This window comes from Crotalus tigris, unplaced genomic scaffold (genome assembly GCF_016545835.1).
Source record: "Crotalus tigris isolate CLP2741 ecotype Arizona unplaced genomic scaffold, ASM1654583v1 scf7180000017771.5222438, whole genome shotgun sequence".
NCBI classification, from domain to species: Eukaryota; Metazoa; Chordata; class Lepidosauria; order Squamata; family Viperidae; genus Crotalus; species Crotalus tigris.
The window spans coordinates 2,949,848-2,968,996 of NW_024096622.1; the positions used below are offsets into that span (position 1 = coordinate 2,949,848).

The 19,149-nt window shown below is 39.5% G+C and overlaps 1 protein-coding gene across 1 annotated transcript in view; it reads left to right on the top strand.

Moving 5' to 3' along the window:
* The window catches only part of FBXO28 (F-box protein 28), a 41,891-nt gene that overhangs the window by 16,033 nt on the left and 6,709 nt on the right, over positions 1 to 19,149 (top strand). The window contains exons 2-4 of the mRNA XM_039341694.1: positions 4,666 to 4,775; positions 10,365 to 10,503; positions 11,119 to 11,314. Of these exons, the coding sequence (XP_039197628.1) occupies positions 4,666 to 4,775; positions 10,365 to 10,503; positions 11,119 to 11,314 (445 nt within the window). The remainder of the gene's footprint in view (positions 1 to 4,665; positions 4,776 to 10,364; positions 10,504 to 11,118; positions 11,315 to 19,149) is intronic.

The following is a 19,149-nucleotide window of genomic DNA, read 5'->3' on the forward strand; positions in this document are numbered from 1 at the left end:
TGGAATCAGTGATATAAAAGCACTACGCCATGAAGGAGGAATCTCTAGACCCTGTAAAATATCATTAAAAAGATTACCTAATGGCTGAATCATCTCCTCCATTAAAGCTTTATAATAAACAGCTGTTAACCCATCCGTACCCGGTGCTTTCCCTGGTTTCAATTGCTGAATTGCTAACGTAATTTCCTCCTTGGTAATTAAGCCATTAATTTCCTGCTTCTGATTCTCTGTCAATTTGGGAAAACTAGCCTCATTTAAATATTTATTTATATCTAAAATTTGAACATTGGTAGATTTATATAATTTTTGGTAATACTCCAAAAAAGATTTCTTAATCAATTCCTTCTGAGAAACTAATTTACCCTGATAATTTATTTTATCTATTATTCTCTGTCTCTGTTTCTTTCTTAACTGGTAAGCCTACCATCTCCCTGGCTTGTTAGCATTACAAAATGTATTTTGTTTCATAAACAATAAGTTGGTTGCAGCTTGATCTGCTAACAACATATTGAATTGTGTCCTTAATAACTTTACAGATTCTTTAATATTTTCATCAGAAGGATTTAAAATCAAAGACTTTTCTTTTAATTTAATTTCATCTTCCAATTCTTTACGTTTCAAAAATACATTCTTAATCTATTTAATATATATATTCTAATAATCACCCATTTTTCTCTTACTTCTAACTCTAACTCTTAATCCTTAAATCAATCCATAATTCTACAGTGCCTTTGATCCATTACATATAATTTTAAATTTCTCTTTTCAGTCTTATTCTGGCCTCCTTTTTGTGCCAGGCAGGTTTCCATAACAACGCTTCCCTTTCAGCCGATAGGTCTCTCTTTGTTGCTTGTAATATCATTTGAGACAGTAAAAAGCATTCTGTCCTCTGCATTGGGTGTCTGTTTCTCTTATCCTTAAAGCTTCGTTGCTTTAAAGGTTCAAATCTCAGTCTTTGATTTTTCTGATCCTCGAAGATATAGTTGAAATGCTTGTAAAGTAAAGTAAATTCCTCTTTAATCTCAACTGATTCCTCTTCTAGTATGTTTTGATTTATAGAATGGTCAGATATAGTCTGAAAGTCAGTTTGAAGGTTTGGAGTAGAGTTTCTGGCTCTTAATTCTGTTGTAATCTTTCATTGTAGCACATATTTCTTCAGTAGCCTCATAAATCTTTTCCAATATAGGTTACAGTTTAATTGTGAATAAGGTTTCTCCATTTTAATAGTAGTTGAAGAGAATCCCTTTTTTCTTTTAGTGGAGGCTGTAATTAATAAAAGTTAAGCAATATCCACCCCCACAATTCCCATCGGCTTATCTTTTCTCTTCAAGAATAGTTTGAAGGTCAAATCCATCTCATCTCCAAACAATAATCAGAAGTTGCAATGTTATCTTTTCGCCACTAGAGGTTCTCAGTAGATTAAAAAATCTTTTCCAGACATCATTTCCCCCCCCCCTTTTTTTCTATCTTTTAAAGGAAAAGGTAGAAAAAGAAATAATCTTCCAGTGTAAAATAATGGTACAGCTCTTAGAAAAGAGTTTTTTCTGTTCCCCAAAGTAAATGCGAATAAAGTGTAGTCTTTAAAATTTGTTGTTCTATCCTTTTGTTTAGCGCCTTTCTTCCTGTGCACACAAAAGCTGCTTTTTCAAGACAGGGAAATAAGTCCAACAAAGCTTTTACAGGCAAAAAAAAAAAAACAGAATAGGATGAAGAGAGGAGCAGAAGGGGTCTCACCCAGATCATCCGCGGTGGGTCTATTACACTTAGATGTAGTTGTGACTTTCGGCTGGTGCTACAGGGTAATCGGCCATCTTGGACGATCTTTGCTCCGTCGGCTCTAAGGAGATAGCTGGAGCCACGAGATAAGCTGCCGCCCTCCTGCAGTCACCAGCAAGCCTCCTCAATGGTCGCCCCTCTAGGGCGACTTTCAACCCACTAAGGGGCCTACTGGTGAAGAAAACCCGGCCAGTATGGAGACGAGTCTGCAGACACGACCGGTGTCGCCGTATACCGGAACTGGAAGTCAGTGCAGGCAATCTTTTCATCTTGAACTTTCATGCTCAATGATTTCCTTTTCACTTTTGAGGAATGTGCTGGTCAAATCAAACTTAAAATATAAAGCAGAATCTCTTGTAGTTTCATCAAGATTTCTTTATGAAATCCTACACAGTGATTATGTTTTACCTATTTATTTGGTCTAATTGCACTTTGTGGATTAGCCAAGCTAATGCATCTCTTGCTTAAGTCCAAGCAGGAAATAAAAATCAAGAGAGCAGAATTTGCCATTTTTGCTATGGTTGATATGGCATTGCTCATTCTATTTTAAAAATCTTTTTTTTGTTGCTCAAAAATGTAATTGTCATAGCACTACCTCTTCTTTGCCTTACATTTCAACATCTCTAAAGGGAAGATGGAATCCTCTTTCTATTGTTTAGGATTTTTGTCTCACCCCCTTATTTTCATCTCTCATGGTTTTCATAAGGCATGTGCTTGAGCATTTTTCTTATCTGTCTTTGATTTTGAATAAGTTAAATCATGAATGGAATGCAGCCTTATCTTGGCCAAATATTAAGATTGAAATTTATGAAGTAAAGGATCAAAAATAATTATTCAAGGTGCTAGAATCTAAAATGTGTTTCTATACTAAGAAAAGCTATTTTAAGGGTTTTGTTTCTCGAACTCTTCAATACATCCAGGACTATCTTTGGGGACCCACAGATCATATCCAAGTTTAGTAACTAAAAAAATAGGAAGCATGTTGAAACAGGATTGGAAACGCAGAGTGGCAGCTTGTCCCCCTCATAAAAAGTCATCATCAGGTTTCATTCCTAGTAACTTTCATAAAACATCTGTTTAATTTTCTTGGCAACAATATGGAAATGTTTTGCCATTGTTTTCTTCTAGGATATTTTTCCAACTTTCCAGTCTACTTTATAACCATGGTATTTCCTGTGCTTATCAAGTTAAACCCTACTTAGCTTTTCAAATTCAGCCAAGGTGTAATAGCATAGATAGCATAAATAGTATTTATCCCCATAAACCTGAACTTGTAGACTTCTTTCTGAAAATTAAATATAAAAATAAATAGTAGGAGTTCAGAATCAGGATTAAAAATCCCCAGAAATTATTTTTACGTCTCTCAAAGAAATCAAATCCTGTTTCTTTCTTCCATATAGAAATTCTTATTTACAAACTCATTTTTTATTTGTTTGTTTTTAATTTGTTCATCAGCCTGCATAACTGTGGGTGGTTCTGAAAATCTGCAATTTTCATGGTATGAAACATAGAAATTGATTCCCTCTTCATATCTTTTCAAATTGCAGTGAGGTAAAAAAAATAGGTAAATATGATGGAGGAAGAGAAGGAAGATACTGAGAACCCAAGCTCCAACTTTTACCACATCTAGTTTAGCAAGAGAAAACAATGGTTTGCTGCTATAATTGAAATTAAAGTGTTAACAGAAACAATGTGAGGATGCATTCAGATTCAGATTCCATGCCATAAATATAGTTTTTGAAAGCTATTTGCAGCCAAAGCATTTTGTCTATGAACAATGCTCAGTTTTGGATTATGGCTTCATTTTCTAGCTAGTGGTTAAAAACAAACATAGTATTTCAAGATGCCAAGTCTTTTCCATGATGATCAACTGACAAATAGGGGTGGGATTAGCTACAGAAGGATAGAAATAAATGAATTGGATTACCTCTTTTTATTTTGCAAAGAAGCCATAGCATTATATAAGAACCTTTTAGATGCTTACTTCTGCTTAAACTGCTTTTAAGAAAGCAAAAAAGAATATTCAATTGATAAACAAAATAGAACTGATTATCTCCTCTGCATCCATTTATCTATTGTTTAGTTATTTCTAAGCTTGCTTGTTTTCTAGCACTGATGATGTTATCTAGTTTGGGTAATGAAACGTCTGCAAGAAAACAAGTAAGCTCAGAGAGCACCCAGGATCCCTCATGTCAACCCTGAGCTCCAAATATTCTCCTTTATTAGTTATTTCCAACTTTTATATTATGCCTGTCTCCACTAGGAAAAAAAGAAAATAGAGACATTAGATATACATTGAGTATTGTAAATTGGCATAAAAGACTGCTGGAACTACAGAAACCCTGTTCAAAATGATGAATATGGAAATAACTCTTTATTTACTAGGCAGTTGGGATGAAGATTACAATAAAGATTATTAATTGCGTTAAAAAAAGCTGTACGTATGATTTTTTTTAAAGGTTCTTTGTGATCTATTTCTTCAGAGCTTCAAATCCCCATTTTCTATTAATGCTAAGAATCGCATCAAAAGTACCAATTTTTAAAATGTCATTTTATGGAAAAATGACCATTTTAAAATAGAACATTAAATATTAATTATGAGATGAGGGTTATATTAAAAGAGCTTTGGGAACGATTGTATGGGAGTTATCTAGTTCAAGTTCCACCTTAACATGAAGACCAGCTTGGTGACTTTAGGCCAGTTTTTCTTGCTCAGCCCAACTTCCCTCAAAGTTGCTGTTGTGGGGAAAATAGGCAGGAGTATTAAGTATGCTACTACTTTGTTTATTATGCACACAATGATAAAAAAAGTCTAATAATAATAAAGAAGCCTGCAATCTATTCACTACCTCAGATACCTTACATTTTGTCTTTGTTTTTCCCATCTAGGTTTGTAAGAGAATGGATTTAGTTTGTCAGAGAATGCTAAACCAGGGATTTCTGAAAGTGGAAAGATACCATAACTTGTGTCAGAAACAGGTTAAAGCACAACTTCCAAGGTATGTGATCAACAAAACTGAAGATCAGAGATAAGACAATCTAAAAAAACTGCATGTACAGATGAGATTCAAGAAAAACTTCCATACGCAATCCTATAGACAAATATTTAACAGATTAAAGTATTTCCATCTTGTGGCAGAACCATTGTTTATCACATGTAAATAGAATAGCAGGGAGAGGTACCACTTGCCTCTTTTGTGTGTGCTGAATGATTTGACGCTTGGCCATTCTGAGCTTGGAATATTTTGAAAGTGAACGGTCATTTTCTCCCTCTGTTTCAGCTGAGATTGCTGCATTCTGTTTCAGAGTCAATTCTGCTGTGATGGCGTGCAGATGATAAGCTATAATACTATTGAAGGTGGTCCTGATTTTGAATGTCTATATGTATCCATATCTCATCATTCTCAGGGTTATTTGTTCATTATTTCATTAACGAAGGTTCATTATTTCATTAACGAAGGCTTTTTGAGAAAAGAAAATGACAAACATTTTGAAAAAAGATAAGCAGTATAAATATACTTCTTAAATAACTAGTACAGGAAAGATATCAAATGTAAAGTTCACACATCCCAGAATAGAATAGACCAGTGGTGGCGAACCTATGGCACGGGTGCCAGAGGCGGCACTCGGAGCCCTCTCTGTGGGCACACATGCAGCCTCTCCAGCCTCCCTGAAGGAGAGTCGCCCCCCCAAGCATGGCCCACGCGGAGCAGCACAGCCAAGGCAGCCAGGCAGCCTAGACAAGACTCTGCCCTCACACCCCATTGTTCACAGCTGATGCTGCAGGGCGCAGGCAGAGGGCGTGACCGCCATAGCACTGCTGGGCTGCCTGGGCAATCTGCAGTGGGCCCTGGAAGCGGTGAGTGGCCCTTCCGGCAGGCAGGGAGGGGGACAGGGCGGAGGGGGGGGGCGGGGCAGGGAGTGGAGCAGGGGCAGGGCCAGTTTTTGGGCACTCGGTCTCTAAAAGGTTCGCCATCACTGGAATAGACATTTAAACTAAGCATAAATTATAGCAATGTCGGGGAAAAACTAATGTGACTTCCTAGTGCCAAAAGGTTGTTAGTATGGGTACCAGGCATGCCACTCAGAAAAATAATGGTATCATGCTATCTTTGCTCGGAAAGGGACATTATACCGAGTTGATGAAAGGTACTCCTAACAACAATTGCTGTCTGTGTCTCCAGTGACATGATTGGTTCCAGGAGCATAATCAAATGATGCATTTCAAAACAAAGTGCAATTCCCCCCCTTCCCCGAGCAGATTGAGGATCATTTGTCCGGGCAACCTATTTCTATTTTGCCTTGATCAAGTTTTAGCTATGATAATGTGCTCATTCTCTCCATTACTATGCTTAGGCATCAGCTCAAGTCCTCAATTACATCAATAAAAAGGAACTAAAGTTGTTTATTAATTTAATATTATTAACATTTAACCTGTAGTGCCTAAGAGTAGGAATAACTTTACTGATAGAGATCTAACTTCAAAGCAAGGAAGAATTTTTTTGACTCTGAAAGTAATTAGGCAATAGAATCCCCTGCCTCCTGAAGGTGTGAGTGTTTGTGAGTATTGGATAAATAGTTGTCAAAGTGGGCTGAACATTCTTCCCCTGGTCAGGGGGCTGGACTGGAAGACCTGCAAGATCTTGTCCAGCCCTTTGATTCTGTGGTGGCTGATGCATATTTATGAATCAGTTGTTTGTAATCCTACTTAGAATTTGAAAACTTATATGCCACCTGACTCACAATGACTCTGGGTGGCTCACAATAAACAAACAAGAAATTGTAATAAAATCAATAAAGATGGCAAATGGGAGCCTTGGTCTCGCTCTCTCCAAACACTTGTGTGAATAGCCAGATCTTTATGGCTTTTCTAAACCACATCCGCATCTTAGGAGGAACCTTGTTCCAGAGGACAGGGGCTGCTACAGAAAAGACATAATTCTATTGTCCCGATGGATGATGTTTCCTCAAAAGAATCCAAAATGTGCCAACCCTGCAGGATCAAACCAGCCTGGCAAGTGCCATGAGAGACAGGCACTCAAATGACCAGGCATGTGCCCATAGAGCTTTATAGCTGATAGTTTATAACAGTGATGGCGAACCTTTTAGAGACTGAGAACCCAAACTGCAACCCAAAACCCACTTATGCATCGTCAGCTGCTGGGTGGGTGTGGCCCATTGGGTGGGCGTGGCTGCAGTGGTAACAGCAGACTGGGTGGGTCTAAAAAGTTCAATCAATCAATTCCAACTTTGCAAGATCTTTTTTTTCCCCGCGAGAAGTTGAAATTAACTGATTGATTGAACCTTTTTTTTTTTGTACACGTTGGCGGAGGCCTAAAGCGAAAAGGTTTTATAAAACCCAGCTGAAGGCCTAGGACTGGGGCCAGGGCATGCATGCCCACAGAGAGGGCTCTGAGTGCCGTCTCTGGCACCCGTGCCATAGGTTCGCCACCACTGGTTTATAACAACTTACTAGTGGGAATTTGATCATGAAGTACACTGTTAGATTAAACAGCTTTATATAATAATAGTTTCCTTTCAGTAAGAAACTTCCATTTTGCCACAGTATTTCCTTTTAGAATGTGCTGACTAATTTGATTTATTTGTAGAGGCCTGATGTTGCAATGTTTTGCTTGGGTATCTAGTTCCCAGTCTCCTGTCTGCTTTTTCAGTTTTCTGCTCTTGGTTTATTGCTGCCAGGATCTATCAAAGCTCTTCCAATATATGTCTGCCTTGTTCATTTGCATGTAATTATCCATATTCTACTCAGAGTTTCCCCAAAGCAATGTATGATGTAACAAATTTAAAATGAATTTTAAACAGCATCATTAATATATCCTAACTCTAGAAATGCAGATAATTTTTGACTTACAACCACAATTAAGCCCAAAATGTTTGGCTGTTAAGCAAGGCAGTTAAATGAGTTGAGTCTCATTTTACGACTTTTTTGCCACAGTTATTGAGCAAATCATTGCAGTTGTTAAGTGAATCATGTTGTTAAGCAAAGCTGGATTCCTCCATTGACTTTTGCTTGTTGAAAGCTAGTTGTGAAAACTACAAATGGTGACCATACATGATCCCAGCTCAGTTGCAACTGTCATAAATACATACCAGTTGCCAAATACCCAAATTTTGATCAGACACCATGGGGATGCTGCAGCAGTTGTAAATGTGAAAACTGAGCCTGTCACTTTTTTCAGTGCCACTGTAACATTGAACGATCACTAAACGAATGTTACCGGCAGACAAAGGTTACTCAACGGTGGTGATGAATCATACAGATTATGAAACAAAGGCATTAGCCTTGCTCAATGATTCCTCAGAATACAGACCAGCAAAGACATTAGAGATAAGAACAATGGTCACCCAATTGAATGCTCAGCCAGCTCAAACAAAACAACCGTATAACAGAGAAGGAGTAATGGAAAATGAGAGGAACAGATGCAGCCCCAGCAAGATTCTATGGACTCCCCAAGATACACAAAATAGGAGTCCCTCTCAGACCTACTGTAATGCTACGAGACATCTCTACATATAACCTGGCTAAATGGTTGTCGCAGCACTTAAGCTTCCTGACCCAACCCTCGAACAGCACAGTCACATCATCCATACAATTTCTGACAAAACTACAAGATTTAAATGTGGCTCCCTGATGAGATCATGGTCTTTTTTGATGTAGTATCCCTATTTACATCTATTAATAGATAGAAAACTAGAAGAAGAGTACAACAGATCAAAACAACCTAACCAAGACACAAATCATGAAGCTACTTCAATACTGACAATGCACCTTCTTCACACTCAAAAACAAAATGTATGAACAAATAAAAAGGACACCTATGGGATCCCCAATATCAGGAATCATTGCAGAAACAGTCCTGTGTGAACTAGAACACCATGCATTTTGAAACCACACAGCTAAATTCGGATGCCGTTACGTGGATGACACATTTGTCATCATCAAGAGAAACACACTTAAAGACTTCCATACCATATTGAACTCCATTTTCCCTGACATACAGTTCACAGTGGAGGAAGAAACAGCCAGGCAATTACCATTTTAGAGGTACTTGTTGACAGATAAGAGGATGGAAGCCTAAAAACCACAGTTTATCACAAAGCCACCAACACCATACACATTCAGAATTTCTACAGCAACCATCGTCACATAAAAAGAGTTGCATCAGAACACTATGGCAGGGTGAGAATCCACTCTAGTACCCAGCAAACCAAACAGCTGGAGAGCAGATACTAGGTGAAGAATTCAAGCAGAATGGGTATCAACAATCATTAGTTACAAGATGTCTGCGCAACACAGTGGGAAGAGAAAGGAAGAAACAAGGTACAAGAGCAACCGCATGGCACACCCTGCCATATACCAAAAACATTTCAGAAGCCGTAAAACGCAGCTTCCGAGATCTGCAGGTGGGCATCACACACCGCCCAGAGGCTACCATACAAGGACAAATTATGCATTATAAAGATTGGTTGGAGGTGGGAGATACTTCCAATGTAATGTACAGAATGCCCTGTATGGATTTCCTCTGTGACTATGTAAAACAGACAGGGAGGAAGCTAACCACCAGACTGCAAGAACACAAGCGAGCAATCAAACAAGGAGACCCAAACTCATTGGTAGCTTCACAGTGCAATGAACAAGGACACACATTCAACTTTGCAGCAACTAAGATCGTTGGATGAGCAGGCATAAAAACAGCCAGGGAAATGATTGAAGCCTGAGAAATAGGCCCCTCATCAGTCAGCCTATCAAGCACTTAGAAGGCGAGGGGTTAATTTTAAAAACACATTGGAATTCAATGTGAAGATTGTTAGATTTTGAAGTATAATCTGTCCTGTGTATTAAGGCAGAGGTCCCCAACCTTTTGGACATCAGGGACCAGTTCCATGGAGAGAGGTTTTTCCATGGACCAGAGGGGCTGTGGTTTTGTGTGCTACCTGCATCCCACGGATGGGGCTTGGGGACTCCTGTATTAAGAGACAATTTTCCCCAGTGAAAATATGTGAATTGGTTTTCATTATTGCATCCTCTTATTAATTTCAGAACTACAAAGTAGTAATAAATTATGCTAGATTAAGAAGAAAATTACTACATGCATTCAGGAACAACAATAATTCACTAATTTTTAGTAATCACCTGCCCTGCCTCATCTCTTTAAAAGGAGAAGGAGTACTTTTATGGACCTAAAGCATATTTTTGTACCTTACTGGAGGCATTAAACAGTAGATCCTAAAATCTTCCCTACATGGAATATAGGAACGGACAAGAATATAAGAATTTGATTGCTGATATGGTCTATAGGAATATGATGTCTGTAAATAATAATTTTAACCAGAGATGTGCCTATGAATTTTATCTGTTCCTGAAACATATTTCAAAAAAGAAACAGTTGGATCAACTTTCAATTTTTAACAAAATAAAATAAATAGAATTAGGAATTTTGGACAGTTCTGATAATATATGGATTTCTGATGTCACGTTTTCTTTCACATCTTCTAATTCTGTAATTTTTTGTTCATAGCTATTATTTGCAGTGTCACTAAATGACAGACCTGAATTTCTTTTTTAGGCGGGAATCAGAAAGGAGAAATCATTCACTAGCTCGCCATGCAGATATTCTTGCTGCAGTAGAAACAAGGTTATCACTGCTAAACATGACATTCATGAAATATGTGGATTCCAACCTCTGCTGCTTCATACCTGGAAAGGTAATGTTTAAAAAGGGCTATATTAAAGTTAAGGTAATATATGTTAGCACCAGGGCTTTTTTTTTTTTTTTGTCATAGAATGCCCAGAACGGAGTTCCGGCACCTTTTTTGGATGGAACCTTGTAGGGAAGGCAAGGCGGGTTGTATGTTGTGTGTGAGTTCCGGCACCTTTTTTTTTTTTTACACAAAAAAAGCACTGGTTAGCACTAAATTATTTTGAGGACGTCAGTAAGGATCTCCTGTACAAAAGTTGTGGCTTTTGTTATTTAATATCTATTCTTGTATAAGAATGCTTTTTCCTTTCCTATAACAAATTGGTCTACCTGGCTGAAAAGTCTTCAATCATATGATGCATAAAGTAAAGACATATATAAAATATTGATTAAAATTGGTTTGTTTTCTAGGTTTACTGTGATTTACTGTCCTCAGATTTACTATGCCCATAAGTCGGATTAAACATGCACGCCCTTCAGTTGTTTTACATACTATTTCTAGTACTTTTTAATTTGTTTTTAAATAATTAAAAAGTCATTATAGAAAACGAGATCCCAGTTGGAAAGTATGTTCATTTAATCTTGCTGTAGCCAAGTCTCTATTTTTTCCATTTATTACTAGGTAATAGATGAAATTTATCGTGTGTTAAGGTATGTAAACTCCACTAAAGCTCCTCAAAGAGCCCATGAAGTCCTTCAGGAGTTAAGGGACATTTCATCTATGGCAATGGAATATTTTGATGAGAAGATTGTTCCAATTCTAAAAAGAAAATTGCCTGGTTCAGATGTATCAGGACGTCTTATGGCAGCAGCTCCAGGTACTGCTTTTGAGTGTCTTATTCTGTTCAGCCAATAGGAAACTATACTAGTTTCATTCTTGTATGATTTAGCTTACTGCAGAGAATTTATGGTAAGAATGAAATATATTTTCAAATGTTCTTAAGATGGTTTCTTCTTGCTTATACTCAAGTGTTCTTTAAAAATGACAGAAGCACTTTTTAATGAATTTATGGAGAACATGCCTATACTAGTATTTTCCAATTACTTTAATAACAACCTGTCCAACATACAAAAATGATTTTTTTGGGGGGGGGGACAAAAATATATCCAATTTTAATTAATTAGTAAGTTCATATGCGAAAATAAGTTCCCCATACAGAGAATTAATTAAACGAGGGTGAAGAATAAATGCAAGTATCCAGAAAGAGCTTTAGAAATATGGCTTGGCTTGATTTAAAGGGGCTTGCTTGGATTAAGAATTGTTCAAGGCTTTTAATTAATTTAGCCTGGCTAGGCTTCCAGTTAGAATTAGTAACACAGATTGGGTTTAGATTTCCAGAATTCTGGGAATTGAAATATATCTAAAATTGCCAGGTTTCAAAAATGCTGCTTTAATCAAATTGGAGACTCAGTATATTTGTAAATTGGAGAGTGAAGAATCCATTCTGGGAAGTAGTTTGAGAAAAGAGATTTTGGGAAATTCCATAAAAGATAATTTCCTGCTGCTAGAAGTGTTTCAGTTGAAAAGAAGTAAAATTATATTTGCAGTGACAGGGAGGGAGAATAGGAGAGTGGATGATTAGTAGAGTTTAATTTATATAGACTTTGGGAAATGATATGTAAAATAGTTATGACCTTGTTCTGAGCATTACTGAGAGAAAATCCAGATAGCTATACAATTAGGTATCCTTATGACCAAATAAAATTGAAGGGATCATAGAAGCACTAATGAAATTAATAGTGGAATGCACAATGAGGACATAGTGAACTAAACATCCCCGAAGGAATGGAGATAATACTATGACAAAGACCAGTGAAATCTCTCTGGAGAAAAGAGAGATTGTAAGATTGCCCATATATACTCTGGGCAACTATCCCTCACAAGTAGATTGCTGGAAATGAGGTTTCTGTGGTCCACTAGCAAGCTGAAAGGCTGAGAGTTGCAAGATACCAACTAAGCTCATAATCGTATTGCAGCCTATGTTTCTTAATCAATTTTGGAACTACTACTTTACTGCTTTTCATATAGAATCTTTTTTTCCAATCCTTAACAAAAAAAAAGTTAAGTATAAGTTTAAGCACTCAGAAAAAGACTTGTTTTGGAAATAAATATCAAAAGATGACTGATTTTGGAAACTTATAAATAGACTAAGTGACCAGATGGATTTGAAAAAAGACTTTAAAATTAATAAAAAGAATCCTTGCCATGGGAAATGGCTGTTAGTTTGTATTCCAAGGCCGGGGGGGGGGGGATAATATGGGACTTTGAAGGTTGGACATCAGAGGCAGCCAGAAGAAATGAAATATTACAATTAGAAGAGAAGATTGCTTAATTTTTACTTGCTAACAGTATGGGGCAAAGTATTTTAACATTGGATGTATTGAAGGATATTTGTAAAAAATGAACTCAGAAGTTAATTTTAAGAATCTCTACCATTGTAGGTAAAGTGTGTATAAATGATGTTATGGAAGAAGAACAAATTTAACTGAACAAAACTGAAATAAAAGTGAACATGGATTTAAAAATGACAGTCTAAAAGAATGATCTGGGAAAAGATGATGTACCAGATATACAAAAGAAATTGGCTAACAGTTTAACAATTAAATTAGCTAATAGTTGAATAATTAAAAGGAACATGATATACCAGACAGCTGTTAATAATTAAAGAGATATACAAATAAGAAATAAAAGAGAGTGACTTGGATAATTTTGCTATATTGGATTTACAGATGAGACCTATTAAACCTGTTGGTTTGAAATTAGGGAAGATTAGGGAAGAAGTGTTAAAGAATAAAGAAAAGGAAATCAAGTGCTAGGATATTATTTGAAAGGATTAAAGACCGTGTTTGTTACAAATAAAAGGAAGGAATATAAAGTTGATTTATTTGATCAAAGTTAAACTAGATGTTGCTGTTTCTGATCTCCGTTAATATACTTCTGCTGACCAGGACTGAACAATAAGATTTTAAATTTGCTTATAGATAAAAGATGAGGTATAGAATGAAGAATTTGTTGTCTTTTAAGAGAAGGTAATGTTTAAATTGTTTACACTTGTGATGAAGGGGAAAGTTACTTCTTTAAATGTTTCTTTTTTCTTTCTTTGCTTTTCTCCTTTTATAGACTATATTATAGTCTGTCTTTTTAATATTTTTTTTCTTTTACTTATTGTAGTTTTCCATCTATATATGCTTGGTACGAATTATTTTTAAAAATGAAATTAATATTTGGCCAGTATAAGGCTGCATTCCATGGCTGATTTCACTTTATTCAAAATCAAACACAATAAAAATGCTCAAATACATGCCTTAAGAAAAGTATTAAGAGGTGAAAAACAGACCAACCTATCAAAAATAGTGCCATAAAAAACAAAACAGAAACACAAGTTAAGATAGGCAAGAAAATGGTTAGGGAGCATCTGTCCAGCCTAGATGAGTTCAAATCGCCAGGACCAGATGGATTACACCCCAGAGTTCTCAAGGAACTGGCAGATGTGATATCGGAGCCACTGAACTATATTTTTCAAAGATCCTGGAACACAGGGGAACTACCAGAGGACTGGAAAAGAGCTGATGTAGTTCCCATCCTCAAAAAAGGAAAAAAAATGGATCCAGGAAATTACAGACCTATCAGCCTGACCTCAATACCTGGGAAGATCCTGGAAAAGATAATCAAACAACGAATCAACGAACACCTAGAGCAAACAAAGTCATTACTAAAAGCCAACATGGGTTTGTCAAAAATAGATCATGCCAGACAAATCTTATTGCATTCTTTGACCAAGTGACAAAATTAGTGGATCAGAGGAATGCTGTGGACATAATTTACTTGGACTTCAGTAAGGCATTTGATAAAGTAGATCACAACCTACTACTTGACAAGATAGAAAAATGTGGGGTAGACAGAACCACCACCAGATGGATCCGTAGCTGGCTGACCGGCCGTACTCAGCGAGTGGTCCTCAATGGAACTGCATCTATATGGAGGGAAGTGTGTAGTGGGGTGCCCCAGGGCTCTGTTCTGGGCCCAGTACTCTTCAACATCTTCATCAACGATTTGGATGAAGGGATAGATGGGGAACTCATCAAATTTGCAGACGACACCAAGCTGGCAGGAATAGCCAACACTCCAGAAGACAGGCTTCAGATACAGAAGGATCTGGACAGACTTGAACACTGGGCACTAACTAACAAAATGAAATTCAATGGTGAAAAAAGCAAGGTTCTACATTTAGGCAAGAAAAACCAAATGCACAAGTACAGCATAGGTGGCACCATGCTCAATAGTAGTAACTGTGAGAGGGACCTCGGAGTCCTAGTAGACAATCACTTAAATATGAGCCAGCAGTGTGCTGCAGCTGCCAAAAAGGCCAACACAGTGCTAGGCTGCATTAACAGAGGGATAGAATCAAGATCACGTGAAGTATTAATACCACTCTTCAATGCCTTGGTAAGGCCACACTTGGAATACTGCATCCAGTTTTGGTCACCACGATGTAAAAAAGATGTTGAGACTCTAGAAAGAGTACAGAGAAGAGCAACAAAGATGATTAGGGGACTGGAGGCTAAAACATATAAGGAACGGTTGCTAGAATTGGGTATGTCTAGTTTAACGAAGAGAAGGACAAGGGGGGACATGATAGCAGTATTCCAATATCTCAGGGGCTGCCATAAAGAAGAGGGAATTAAGCTATTTTCCAAAGCACCTGAAGGCAGGACAAGAAGCAACGGGTGGAAACTAATCAAGGAGAGAAGCAACCTAGAACTAAGGAGAAACTTCCTGACAGTGAGAACAATTAATCAGTGGAACAGCCTGCCTCCAGAACCAGTAAATGCTCCAACACTGGAAGTTTTTAAGAAGAGACTGGACAGCCATTTGTCCGAAATGGTGTAGGGTTTCCTGCCCGAGCAGGGGGTTGGACTAGATGACCTCCAAGGTCCCTTCCAACTTTACTACTACTACTACTAAAAATAAGGGAATGAGATAAAAATCCTCCTGAAAAATATAGAGAGACTCCATCTTCTCTTTAGAGCTATTGAAATGTAAGGTAATAAAAAGGTAGTGCCCTACAATGACATATTTGGGCAATAAAAAGTGATTTTTAAAACAGAGGGAGCAATGCCACATCAGCCATAGCAAAAATACTGTGCCCATTGTCTCTTAAATGGCCAAGACAAGACTTTAGAATCTATGTATTGGGAAACTTTCCTCATAATATTTGGCAGATTCTGCTCTCTTGCTTTTTATTTCCCGTTTGGCTTAAGCAAGAGGTGCATTAGCTTGGCTAGGCCACAAAGTGCAGTTAGATTAAATAAATACTATATTTGACTCACTCACCAGAAACATTTCCTTGTGATCATAGTTCCAGCTTTTCTCCAGTACAGGAGATGGATAATCCACGGATGGGTTTTCTCTGTCTGCCTGCTCTTGAGACCAAGTAGCCAAAGCTTGACACGCCCCCACTTCCTGTGGAGTCCATTCTTAACTTGGTCTCTGCTCGGAGAAGACTCGTTTTGGCGTGGCTCTCAGCTTATCAGGTTAGACAAGAAATCCATTGATTGATTATCCCTTGATAATTGGCTTCCCCTTCCCAAAAAATTTCCACCTATAGGAATTTAACCACAAAATTTTCTGGGGATCAGTCCTGATCTCAAACCTAAAATTAAAAAGGGGATTGGTGGGGAGGGAAATTTCCCCACAGATATCAGCCAGCCCCAGGGCTCTGGGGGGTGAAAAGGGGGGGAAGAAGGCATCAGCAGAGACTGCTTGCTGAACCTTTTCCCCAACCACTAAGTTTTCCTTGGGATCATCCCTGATCCTATATTAAAATTGAAAAAGGGGGTGTGGGGGGGGGAAAACTCCCCACGGATCCCAGTCAGCCCCAGGGCTCTGGAGGTGGAAAAGGGGGGGGAAAAAGGCATCAGCAGAGACCACTTGCTGAGCTTTTCTCCCCAACCTTCCAAGGGATTTTTTCCTCAAATTGGGGGAAAAAATAACAATCTCCAGGTCCGGATTCAAACTTGAATTCGGATCATCGGAGATTCCCTAGCAGCCCAGGGCAACCGCGGGCGCCATTTTAGTTGCCGTTTTCAGACAACAAAGGCAATCCCTGGCTGGGATTCCCTTAAAACGTCACAGCGCGCCAAATTTAAATCCCCGGGCACAAGCAGCTTCTGGGAGGCTGCGGAGCTTATCTTCAGAGGGAAACGAAGCACAGGAAGGGAGTAAGCCAACCAAGAAACGGAGGCTAGAGAACCCTCCTGGGATCTGCAAAGCCCTTTTTCAGGGAGAAACGAGCTGTGGCTGCCATCTCTTGCCAGAGAAAGGCAAACCGAGCTTAAGGAAGCTCTACATCATATCTGGAATCACTGATAGAGGCGGAATAGGAGCACACAACCAGCGCTCCACCCCCGATACACACATATAATAATAGGACAAAATATAATAATAATAAAAATAGATACATAAATTTTAAAAATAATAATAATAATAATTTAAAAAAAATTTTTTTTTAAAGCTAAAAATTAAGCGACTGCAAGGCCAACAGGCCTAAAGACAGAACACAATATTATCATCATCACCATTATTGTTGTTGTTGTTATTATTATTATTATTTTATTATTATTGTTGTTCCTATTATTAGTATAATAGTAATAGTATTAATAAGAATAAATTCCGCTCTAGGTGACCGCCATTTGATACCTGCTGTGTATTAAGTCAGGCCTACAGACCCTTTTGAGGTCGCCACTGATATTTTTTGCCTCCCTTTTCCTTTTTCTACTGGTGCACGTTGCCTGGTCACCTAAGGCCTCCGGGCGGAACCCAAAGAGTGGTTCCAAACGTGCCTTCGGTACCTCCCTCAGCTACCGTGACCTTAGCCCAGAGAGAATATTTTTGTTGTGGTCGGGTGATCAGGGGAACAGTCCTGGTACTTGTTCCAATTTCGCTCCCGCCAATACTTGCCTGCCTGAGCGTCTTCTCAGTTTTTCTGGGACTGCTCAAGCGGAATGGAGGGACCCTCGTTGCCTCAATCCATGAGCACGACCCCTCCACCTCCCAATTACGGCTGCAACACACCTTCTGACCAGAAGGCGGCAGGCAAGTGCAAAGCGAAGACAAAACACTCGCTCAAGAGGCCCTCCAAGTTGGCGGAAAAGCAAGCCAGCCGTAGGCACCAGGCCCTGGAGAAGGAGTTCTCCAGAGCGCAGAGGCAGGCCCAATTGGAATTGGTTCAAATAGCGGCCACCGAGATGGAATTACCATTGGGTCCATCCACATCAACCCAGAGCGCGTGGTCCATTCCAGGAACACCGCAACCACTGGATCCGCCATCTACATCAGCCCAACAAACAACCACGGCGGCAGGCACAACCACTGAGTCCAACTCTCCACCTGCGGTCACCACACCCAAAGGTAATGACATAGGGGACATCTGGGCAGATGGACGGCTAGAGGCCCTATTAACCAAAGTGGTGGACCGAGCCCTAGCACAGCGCTCCGCCCACCACGACCAGGGGCCCTCCATCTCAGCCATGCCACACTCGGAACTCCCCTCAGAGTCCTCAGGCATTCAGGAACCCGTCTCCCCGGCCCAGTCCTCCATGAGTGGTTATTCTTCACCACAAGAGGAGGATCAACCTGGGATCTCTATGTCAGAGGATGAGGAACTTCCCCCTGAGCCCCCCTCAGGGGGATTATTTAATCCCAACCGCTTCCTCACGATACTACGCAAGGCCACAGCCATTGCGGACATGGGGACGGATCAGTTTTCTCAGCCGCAAGCGACACCGGCCACCACATCCAGACCCGTATTCGTAGAAAAGGTGACAACGCAACACCATATACCTTGCCCCGCCATTTTCCTGAAAGGGATCAAGAAGCCATGGGACTCTCCCGCTTCCTTCCCATCAGTGAGTGGTACGGACAAAAAATTATACAGCACTGCCACAGACCTCAATGAGGCCTTAGAAATTCCTAAAGTAGATGAAGCCTGGACCCCCTTGGTCTCCCAGACAGCCATGGCTGGGGACCTAGTGGAGGCCCTTAAGGCAGATGACAAAAAGTGGGAACAAGCCTTTCGCAAAACCCACCAGACAGCGGCATGGGCCATCAAAGCAGCCACCTCGGCCTCCTTTTTTGTCCGGGCCACCCTCATCTGGTTGCAACAACTACAAACCATAGTTCCTATGGAGGACATACGAACACACCAGGACCTGGCTAAGATGGTAGCAGCCACGGAATACGCTGCAGACGCAACGTTCCAATCGGCCATTTTTTCATCCAGATCCATAGCATCCAACATAATTGCCAGGAGAATGCTATGGCTAAAACACTGGCAAGCTGACACCAAGGCTAAGTGGCGGCTAGCGACCGCCCCTTACTCAAGCAACGGTCTGTTTGGGGAGGCCTTGGACCCCTATCTTGTAGAGAACAAAGACAAGCGGAAGGTCATGGCACACTTGAACAAAAGGTCAGACAAACGTACCACACCTTACTTTCGTAGGCAGTCCTTTCGTCAACCGACAACCACGCCTATCAGTCAGGCACCCAAGCCATTCACTCCCAGGCAGAACAAACCGTACGGCCGCCCCTACGACAGACCGGGGTTCCAGCCCAGACAACAAAACCAGTCGAGACGACCCTTTCGTGGAACGG